Here is an 11,635-nt window from a genome sequence, read left to right on the forward strand (position 1 = left end):
TATGACGACTTTTAATGAGATATAAGAAAAATTAAATATTCCTATTCAATTTCCACTTGCCATTTTGACTTCTATAATCTTCAACTTCAAGGATACTATTGTCTGAGCATCCGTCCTCAGAGCAAAGGACTATCTCCTTCATGAATGTGGCTGTTAAGAACGATGGCTCTTAGTAAAATGACATGAACAACTCTTATAATCGCTATGACCTTATCTATTGATACCAAGACCCATCAAAATGACGGCTTTATAAATTTCAAAGTTTATAAAAATGTATGGCTCATCTATGCAATGATGGACATCAATACGTATTTACATTCATTTATGCATCGCTTTCAGACATTTCCTGAAAAAATTAGAATTACATTTTTCATATAAAATTATATTAATTGTTCCAAAGTGTTCGGCAGCCGTTATAATGGGATCCATTTTGTTCCGATTACGATTCAGTTTAGAACTAAAAGCTCTGACTGGTAAATGTAATCAGGATGGAATCATTATCAAACTGTTTTTCTTGGGTTTTTTAATAATTCATGTATAATTATATTAAATGATGTTTTTGTTAAATTATATTCTTTAATTTAATCTTAACTAAGCCAAAAGTTACAATGAAAGAATGACGATCAAAAACACGTCAATTTGCTGGGTGTAGTAAAACTAGGTATATATTTAACATCCGTAGTTCTAGTGTTAATATACACGATGGACACTTGCTTTGTCCATTGCGTACATAAACTATCCTGTAAAAAACTAATAATTTTTGAAGCAGAATCGTGGCGAAAGATAGAGAAGAAGACTTTAAATTTTTTAAGTTCGCTTTATTGCATCCTGGGAGGCAAGAATTATGAACAAGCAGAAGCGACAAGCACAACACAGAACGACACGAAACGAAATGAGGAAAAGCTGATGAAAATTTTAACCCTGTGAATATATACTGTGAGATTTTAATAGGGATTTCTAACACGTGTCAATCACAAGTAAGGGAATCATAGGGATCTTTTAAAAGAATGTGCTTTGCTGGACTGTATTTCATCCCTTTACTCGGAGTGTGGGAACTGCTGACTAAAGCATTTTCACAGAGCTTTTGTTGCATTAATTAAATAGGAATGAGATCAGGAAATAAGAGAATATTTTAGAATGAATATGAACTAATTTAAACTTTGGAAATTAATTAAGCTTAAATTTAGATTTTAAAATATCATTACACACACACACACACACACATATATATATATATAATCTTTTACCCTTTGCTTTTAACAATGGAAGAAAATAACATGATTAATGGATTAATCAAACTAAAATCCATTGTTGGAAATATACATAAAAATATTTTTTAATTATTAGAATTCAGGAAAATATTACGAGATAATTAAATTAAAATCATTAAAAGAATAATTTTTAATTTTAAAAGGATGTAAAATGCAGTTTTATACAATAATGATTGAGGAAGTTATGTCGGAAAAGGTCAAAGTCCTGCTTAGTGTTTATTTTAAAAAAATTTCAGGGACTCGCTCCAAGATGCCCATTCCCAACCTATAGTGTGTATTTTTATCAAATTAGTCAAATTTTACCAAACTATCTGCCAGTATAGTGGCAACATGCACACGTACACATTCTCATTTATTATCAGTAGAGATTACAAATTAGTTTTATTGTAATATAGTATCCTTTACTATTTTATCCTACATTTTATCCTTTACTATTGACCCTGTTTAATGTAATTGCAATCTTCCAATATAAAGAAAATTGTTGAAATTTGGTAACAATATTTCAACATGATAAAATCCGAAGATTAAATATTATTTGAAAATTGCGTGTTGTGTCGACATGCATAATTAAAAAATTTTCCAAACTCTCTACTGGGCTTATAATCCAATTTAAAATTAATCAATTTACTTATTAGACATGCATTTGCCTCTTCTGTAGTAGGTACTTATTAAGAAAGAATTTTCAAAATTTTGATTAAATTTTTAACTAAAAATCAGTTGGAAAGTTTAAAGATCATTGTCCGTAATTTGGTGCAAATTTCTAATCGAGCAGCCATGATCTATCTGCAGCAGTGAGAAGTCATATCACTGACTCTTTTACCCGCCCGACGGCACAAGGATAAAATTGCTGAATGACCTAACCATCGTTACATCATCACTGGCAGGAACTGGGGTTGAGTCCTAAAAGCCATCACTGGCCACGGTACAACCCTTGCCTGAGGAAGTACGTCCCGTCATCGATAGGAGGAGCCAGACCCCCACCTTTTTGTGTGCCGTGCAGGGTGGCGAGAACCAACCACCATAACGGAAACGTCCCATCCTCATTTAGGGGTGCCCCCCGAGGGAATGCAACAGAGAGAAGAAAAATGATGAGAATTAGAATCAAGCTTTATAGCATTATTACAGCAATGTAAAATTAAAATTAGAAAAGATCGAAATGTGTGTACAATATAAGTATAATTTTAAAAATGTAAATAACTTTTGTTATATCTTGGTACTTTTTTCTTTGCAGAGAACAAATCAACCGTCACAAAACAGTGCCAGAGTGCATGTCTGAGAGAAATTTCATAAACTCTTACCTGGAGACTCTTTCAAAGATGTCTGAATCTGAAAGCGCAAAGCGTTATTTTTCAGGTAGGAATCGCGAATCGTTATTATTATTATTGCTGATGCTGTTGTTAACTGGAATTTTTGAGAAGAAAACAGAAATATTGAGCTCGGTAATTATTTAAAACTTCCTTTGTCAAAAAGTTTATTTAGCACTTTTTACTCTAGAATATTATTGCACAAAATGTGACCAAAGTAGTGTATACTGAGAAATATTGGAATATTTTCAGCAACTAGAAAATAATTATGTCTGTATCTTTTAAATTGAAATAATTAAATAGCAATCTAAACATTAAAGAAATAAAAAAAGATAACAAAATCGTGAAACATATATACATATAAAATATTTTTTATTACTGCTATAAAGTAATAAAAAAGAAGATAAGTATGTTATACATAAGGACATAAAATTACATACATTTCTTATGAGATAAAGAAAATAGCTTCAAAACTAATAAATACGCTTTAATTAAGAATTGCAAAAATTTAAAAAATATTGAATTCATAAGTAAATGTATGAAAATTTATGAGTAAATTTGTACCAAAAGTCTGATATATTTCAAAATTTAATATAAAATCAATTAATTGTTGTAGAAGAGTGCAATTTGAACTAAAATTCTTAAGTGTGTGTGTGTGTGTGTGTGTGTGTGTGTGTGTGTGTGTGTGTGTGTGTGTGTGTGTGTGTGTGTGTGTGTGTGTGTGTGTGTGTGTGTGTGTGTGTGTGTGTGTGTGTGTGTGTGTGTGTGTGTGTGTGTGTGTGTGTGTGTGTGTGTGTGTGTGTGTGTGCAAGGAAAAGCGATTTAGGTCTAAATTCTTATGTTGTAAGAGGATTTTGTACATTAAAAACAAAACAAAAATTTAAGATAAGCAGTTACAAGTAAATTATTTCGTTGTACAGAATTTTTAATCATTTATCTCGAAGAAGTTGCTATCATATTTTAATATCTGCCTCTTTTGAAGCATGAAGTAATATAAATGTTATTCCATATCAACTCGTGTGTTTTCTACCACTTATTATGGAAGATACTAGATACCATATTATTCTGAAAATCTCACATAAGAACTCTCTAACTTCTACTGCTTTTTAATCTGTGCATATACTACAAACGTGAAAATCTCATCAGTTGACTTTTCTCTTTTTTCATTCTCATGGATCTAATCTTATTAGATTAGAAGCTGAAAAGACTGAAGACATGCAAATTTTTCCCCTTATCTCTCCGTACAAAAAGAAATTGCCTTTACCGTCAGACTTATAGCCAGAAAAGCCGCGGTGACCTGGTGGTAAGGTCTCTACTTCGGAACCGGAGGGTTTCAAGTACGAAGCCCGATTCCACCGAAAAACCTTCGTATAAGCGGGTCTTGCGTACGTTAATTCCGTCGGGGATAGACGTTTTCCCGCTGGTGTGGCACGAAAGTTTGAAGAGTTGGTTGCCAGCTCAGGTGTCATCCGCGTCATCTGACCTCGGTTCAAAATTACGAGATCCTTCCCAAAATAACCCTAGTGTTGCTTTAAACCGGGAAGTTAATGTAACTGAACTATAGTCAGAAAATTGTTAATACAACCTTTTATCTAAATAATTCCAATGCTTACTTACATTCTTTTACAGAAACTGAGTTACGAGGACACCTAACCGCTCTGTTTCTGGGCGGCAGTGATTCAATATTAAGTTCCCTCATCTGGCTGTTTCGACTCATGTGCCAACATAAGGATGTCCAGGATAAAGTTTACAATGAGTTGATGGAAGTTATAGGGAAAGATGGTTGGGCGCGGTATGAAGAAAGAGAAAGGATTCCTTTCACATTCGCCGTCATCATGGAAGGCCAACGATATGGAAGCATCACTCCACTCAGTGGAACAAGATTGTAAGTAGTCGACATAATCATAATATATTTTAATATATATCATCATTGTCGTTGTTGGTATACTAAAATTATTTAATGTGGCGAGACCTGGCCCATAGTTTATAGATTGGCTTGGTGGAACACTATTTTTTTATTTTAATATGAATAAATCTCCTCCAGGGAGCACCTCTAAATAAGGATGAGAAGCTTCCGGCATGGTGATTGGTTCCCGTCAACCCGAGGGTACACGAAAAGGTGGAGGTCTGGCTCCTCCCATAGCTGACGGGACGTACTTCCTTAGGGAAGGGTTGTACCGTGGCCGGTGATGGTCCTTAGGACTCAACCACAGTTCCCGCCAATATTTCTGTTGCGGCGGACCGGTCATTCAGTATTATTTATCCGTATGCCTTCGGGCGATTCGGAGTCACTGATATGACTTAATATAAATAAAAGTCATTGTAACTATTTATATATATATATATATATATATAAAATATAAGAATTGCATGCATGTTTCCACATCTCCTCCTAAAAAAATGCCCCGGAATTAACCGGGGCACGATAAAGATACGGATATACAAATGTAAAAGGTTAGGGTTAATACTTTTAACCTTCAAAGTACAAAATAACCTTAAACCTTTCAAAGTTACCTTTAACCTTTAAAGTTAACCTTTACCTTTAAAACCTTTCAAAGAACAAAAATGTATTAAATATTCAATTAATTAAAGGTTTTTAATTTGGGCAATAATTAATTTTTAATTTAAAACAAAAGTTTTGTCTTTTTTTACATTTTAAACTACTCTATCACTATTATCTTAAATATTTTCCTTTATTTTAATACTTATTTTGACTTTGCTTTTGCTAGCCTTATGGTAGGATGTAATTCTAGTTAAATCAAATCTTAAATAAAACGCTCAAAGCAAAATAACATTTCTTATACTAAAGCATTTCTCAAAAACAACTGCAATACTAATAAAACAAACGTTAAAAACTTTTGGAGAAAATTAGTTATCGGCGGTTTTTAAAAACCATTTGGTTCACATGATATCCTAATTTTAATTTAAAAACATTTGAGACGGCAAGAAAAGGATTTTGTGAATTGAATATTTATACAAAAGCAATTTTTACTTTAAGCATATTTACATGAAAGGATTTTCATTTCTAACAGCGTCGAGTATATCAGCTCGATAACATAAGGAGTTACAACCGTGTTATTACATTTGTGTGTTGATAGTTTCATAACTAAGAAGAGAATTTTACAAATATCTCTTACGAACGCTGAATGGGTGCCAGACCAATGACCTTCAGTCTTCAAAAAGTTCTCGAAAGTGTACGAATTTTGGCCATGAGCCGGGAATCATTAATCCAACATCCGTTAAACTTCCTGTAGAATTATCTTCCTGGATATGAGCCTAATTGCCCATAGAAGTAATAATATGTATTCGTAATATCAGATAGAGCAATTTTTACTTTATTATCATGCGAGAACATGTTGTTTTGGTTAGGGGTTTTGAAGCTCAAAATCGCTTAGGCAGTGAATAAAGCATAAATGGCAATTTTCATCATCTTTTAATCGCATATATTTTTTTACCTGCTTTTACCAGTATTGCTATATTATTAAATATGCTTCTACAGCAGATGCGTTTTTAAAAGGTTGAGGTAGAACTATGACATCATAGTTATTTCATCTCAAATCAAAGTTTCTAGCTGACAAAACTTTGTTTGCCAGCTAGAAAAATTAAAAATGAAAGTTTAAAAAAATGAGAGAGACAGAGAGGGATAGAGAAGTTTCAAACCGGTTTAAACTGGTTAATGACTTAAATTAATTAGGACAAATAATGACTTAAAAGATGATTATGTTCTCACATGATAACTTGAAATTTGCGATCGTAGATTTCATTTTAATTTTTCTTCGGTTTTTTTATTATTTAGTTTGTTATTTTAACGTTCCAATTTGAGGCTCTCTTGAGCTGTTTTAAAACTTCCATCTAAAGAAAATTTATAATCATTTTGAAATCAGACTTCCTATTTTCGGAAGTGTTTTACCTGAGTCCATACAAATTGTGATGAAATGTTCTATGGCTTTATTAAATATATTAGTAATAAAACTTCGATGATTTTATATTTGTTATTTATATTAAAAACGTTTTCTTTTTCTGCATTCACGAAAACCTCCTTTTTCTCATTTAAATATTTTTAAAATGGCGAGAAAACTGATTATATCCTGCAAAATTAAGAAAATCAATGATAACAGCAAAAATCCATGAAAACATTTCATAACTGTACATATAGCTTCTGAAATTTTTCACCCAATTTTGTGATTGACCTAAATATCACTTTTAAACAATTTACTTTTTTACATAAGTAGATTATCATTTGTCTTATCATTATCATTTGAAAATTTTGAATATCATAAATAATGCAACAAATCTTGAATGTATGAAAATAATATAGAATTCTACATAACTTTGGCTCAAATTTATAATTCGTCCAAATATTTCTTTTTAACTATTAACTTCTTTCATGTTGATAAAATACTGTATGTGAATTTGAATTTCAAATTTTCTTTTTATCGAATTGATTCTTTTGAGTTTGGCAATTTTTATATCTCCGATTATTTATACTACTTTTCACTTAATATAGAATTTTAAGATTATAGATTTCTGCATCCAATTCTAACTATTCCTGTGTTCTTTTTGTAATAAACATTTCTCTTGAACCATAAAAAGTTACCACAAGTTGTATTGTAGAATATTTTAAACGGTTCTTCTTTATTCAGGTTCCACGGAAATTATGAATCCTTGGAGTTCTGACAAGATAATAATTCATTCAAAACTTTTCTAACAATCTAGTGCGAGCCAGGACATCCCCGTTAAAGGATATGTAATTCCAAAGGGCACAGAAATTACCGCTAACCTCTGGGCTATACATCATGATCCAGCTTTTTGGCACGACCCAGAAGAATTCCGGCCAGAAAGATTCTTATCAGCTGATGGAACACAACTTGTTAAACCATCTACAAATTATGTACCCTTTTCAATTGGTATGTATTTTTTCGTGGAACTGAAATTTCTATCATGAAAATTTTCTAGTCAATTTGAGTAATATACATATTGAGTTAATACTTTTCCTTATACAATGTATGTGAAGAAAAAGTATTATAATCGTCAAAAAAAAATTCGATTTTTAAGATTTTATTGAATTTTTAAGTATCAGAACACCCTGAGGTGTAAAAAAATCCCCTCATATTCCGAATTATGTCTGTTAACAGGCATAACTCAAAAATGTTTTTGAAATAGATGCATAAAATTTAATACATGGTTTCTTACAAAAAGTTTGTAGATTTTTGATGAATTTTGTATTTAAACCATTTATATAAAGTTTTTTGTTTATACGAGTGCAAACGAGTATAATAACGACAAATGTATATGGTTAAAACTTAACTCATAATTTTACTGTCTTTCGCCACAGAATATCCCCGAACTTGGAATCTCTAGGATTCCCTGTCGGTTGAAAGGATATACGTGGGAGTATTTATTAAGATAAAAGAACATAAAATATCAATATACACAAAAAAAAGACATAAAATATCAATATACACAAAAAAAGACATAAAATATCAATATACACATAAAAAGACATAAAATATCATCAATACACATAAAAAGTAACTATATACAATATTATAATGATGAGGGAGGTGTTCGGTGGGGAGTATGAGTAGATGAAATCTATTGAAGGTAATATATTCTGGAGAAGAGCTTGGTTGAGAAATGAAACGAAAATTTATACTGGGCTTGGGTCTGGAGAAATCAATTCCTCGTTCTCTTGTAGGAACCGCACAAGATTTCTAATTTTAACCTTGGACATCTTGTTTCTCATAACGTTGGTCCACCAGATATTTTCTAGGTCGTGGGTGGGTTTTTTGAGATGAAAAGATGTGGTGAGAGGGCAGCTAGTGGCATAATGAAGGGGATCGCCTACTTCGCCGCAGCCACATTGATCAGATCCTTTAATATGGAATCTCTTGAAATATGAAGGGAAAGGGCTATCAAAGATAATGTCAAGCCTATTCCAAGATGACGGGTTAAAGGACACTTTCGAGATGATTTGATGGATGTTTCTGCCAGTTGAGCCATTATCCCATTCTTCTTGCCATCGCTGTAGGCTCAATTCATTTACAATACTTTTCAGATGGCTTCTAGGAGCTGGGTATTGAACGGGCGTACCTGCAGAAATGGCCTGTTTGGCCAGGGAATCTGCAACCTCGTTTCCGTTGTGGCCTACATGTGCTTTCTGTCTAAAGTGTAGATCCATATCAATCCACTGGTTCCATATTTTGATAATAGATCCATATCAATATCTGGTTCCATATTTTGATAATAGATTCATATCAATATCAGGTTCCATATTTTGATAATAGATTCATATCAATATCAGGTTCCATATTTTGATAGTAGATCCATATCAATCCACTGGTTCCATATTTTGATAGTAGATCCATATCAATTCACTGGTTCCATATTTTGAACCAGATCTTTAAAAGGAGGGAAGGTATGTTGATTTATACATCTGCGTGTATGTAAACGCTATTATTCAGAAACGATATGATTTATAGAAATTTGGTATGGTATCTTAACACTAAAATTGTAGTACTTTGTCAAATTTCAGCCAAAAAAACGTGATTGATAACAAACGGGGATGATCTCACCAAAACTTTCACCCATACTCTCAAATAAAGGTGTTATCCCAGAGAACGCCTTTGGCGTGCAATAGTTAAGAAGTATTAATCTTTGGCATGAATGTAACATTTTTTCTGAATTTATCGTGTGATCTTTGGCGGGTTATTTGACGATTAATCCTTGGCATGCAATTAATATTATCCGAAAATCGAATTTTTGTTTTGGATGCTATTTTCTCAACCGATTAAAATAAAAATTAGACACAGAACTACACTTGTAACCACAAAATCGGATACCAAATTTCATAAAATTAAAACTCTGCGCTTTTGTGTTCGACAGAATCCCAAGCTCTAGTTGGGTTTGATTCAAAATTCGATAGGTGCCCACACTATAGATTGTAAATGTGTGTGCCGAATTATATCCACTTAGTACTCTTCATTTTGTAGTTATCATTTTAATATATATTCGGATAGCCGGACAGACAGACTTCATCTAAAGGGATTTTGCTTAAAATATGACAGAAATGTACAAGTTTGGTGTAAATACCGTATATCAAATTTCATCCGTGTAGCTCACAGTCAGACAGAAGAAAAGGCCTGCATTTTCCAAAAATGTGTTCTTCGAATTCAGGATTGCCTAAAACGTGGAGATTCGTCAAAATATTGAGTCAGAATTTTTTTGACGGTTACTATATTTTTTATACTACGTTTACAGAAGAAAGTAAAATAAAATAAAAAAATAAAAACATCAAAAATGCATAATCGTTTTCTTTCACTTCCGTTTTCTGAAGAATATACTACACTGTGGAGTAAACCGTTTTCAAAGCGAAAGTATTCTCGTCTTGTCCTTCTTGTATTCGCAAGCACTGTATCACCTTAACAACAACAAAAAAGACTGAGCAGCGCGCAAAGGATTATCATATAAGAGAGGCACCAAATCCAACTAGGGAGTTATATGCCAGGATACATCAAGCATATGTAACCGACATAAGCATAAGCAGAAGTGTCTGTCTTCCTGTTGCCCGGAAACCAGCTTTATTATGTCTGTACTTATAGTTATAAAATGATCATACTGTGATCTTGTTACAGACTGCTATGTAAATAATCCGTTGCCACAGTAGCTGATGTTAGCATTTGTAAGTTCGTTTCTTTTTCACCACAAGTGTAGATCGAGTCTCAACTCATGTTCGGAGTCTTGTAAAATCTTTTTATGCTGAAAAGACCCTCACTGGGTGGAGTGACGATCATCTGGGTTATCTCGGGTGCCCGAGCCCTCTTACCCTCTGTGTCTGCGAAAGGAAGGGGGCAATGTGTGAGACCCTTTCCCTTTGGAAGATAGGCCTGTTGACCCGTAATGATGCTTGATACCATTAACCCTCCTAAACCCACAATGTTTACATTTATAATGGGTTAGTCTGGTGGGAAAGCGGTATTGGCCATCAATATCAAAGCGGTATCGTCCACCAATCGGCTTTTGCATATTGCGACATGTGATTTACGTTTTATGTTTTTGATATAAAGAAGACAATCATTATGTAATCGATACCTTCCTTCCTACCAATAGGATCCAAAATTTGATACAAATTTGCATTTCAGGTCTCAAGCCGATATACTGATTTACATTTACTAAAAATCATTGTGTTTTTGAATTATCACTTCACATTTAAAACAACAGATAGACAGACAGTCAATTTGTTTTTCACTAATTTATTTCAATTATCACCATAATTTGTCTGCAGTTATGATTACAGAACTAATCCAGCTGATTTTTTTTCTCTTTTGTTTGAATAAAACTAATTTGAATTGAAATAACGATATCTTGCACGACCCAACATACATAAAATAGAAACAAGATTAATAAAAAAAAAATTGCAATGACTTATCTTCTACTTAATCTACTGAAATCAAAACAAAAAAAATGCAACGCATGTACCAGTTTGAACGAAATTTTTCAGCTATTGAAAATAGATGCATTGTTAGAATCAAAGTAATTCCGATTAAACAAAAAAGCATTTGCCCAAAGCATTTTAAGATTTTTTTTTCATTTCAGGAAGACGAAATTGTCCAGGTGAGGTAATAGCCCTAATGGAAATATTGTTCTACTTCTCAGAAACAGTGAAACATTTCGAAATTTGCACACCTCCTGGAGTGAAACCTGAATTTCACATTGTGAACGGACTTTCAGCTCGCTTAACACCTCAAGCGTTGTGCTTCAGCAAACGAAAGACTTGAATGTTTATTAGTTTCTATTAAATTATTTGGAAAACTTTCACGTAATTTTTATTCTCCTCGTAAACATAAAAACATGATTTAAACTTATAACTAAAAGTGAGTAAATTTTTTAACCGAAGGCCTACAAATCGTTAGAAATTTGTGGTAACCCAATAGTAACCATAAGCAGTTGACAGACAAGATGCAAAGCATCAGTCGTCCCTTAACAATCGCCAAATAAAGATGAGCAAAGAATCTCTGAAAGAGTTTGAATTGCAGATTTGACATTAACACATTTCTATGG

General features: G+C 32.8%; 1 protein-coding gene across 4 annotated transcripts in view; it reads left to right on the forward strand.

The window, feature by feature from the left end:
* LOC129971177 (cytochrome P450 18a1-like) overlaps positions 1 to 11,390 on the forward strand; it is a 35,003-nt gene extending 23,613 nt beyond the window's left edge. For 2 of the 4 annotated variants that reach the window (XM_056084712.1, XM_056084711.1), the window contains 4 exons: positions 2,503 to 2,624; positions 4,205 to 4,460; positions 7,292 to 7,482; positions 11,171 to 11,390. In XM_056084712.1, the coding sequence (XP_055940687.1) occupies positions 2,503 to 2,624; positions 4,205 to 4,460; positions 7,292 to 7,482; positions 11,171 to 11,352 (751 nt within the window). In that variant the 3' untranslated portion in view covers positions 11,353 to 11,390. The other 2 variants (XM_056084713.1, XM_056084714.1) reach the window with 2 other exon arrangements.
* The last annotated feature ends 245 nt before the right edge of the window (positions 11,391 to 11,635 follow it).

Source organism: Argiope bruennichi, chromosome 6 (genome assembly GCF_947563725.1).
Source record: "Argiope bruennichi chromosome 6, qqArgBrue1.1, whole genome shotgun sequence".
NCBI classification, from domain to species: domain Eukaryota; kingdom Metazoa; phylum Arthropoda; class Arachnida; order Araneae; family Araneidae; genus Argiope; species Argiope bruennichi.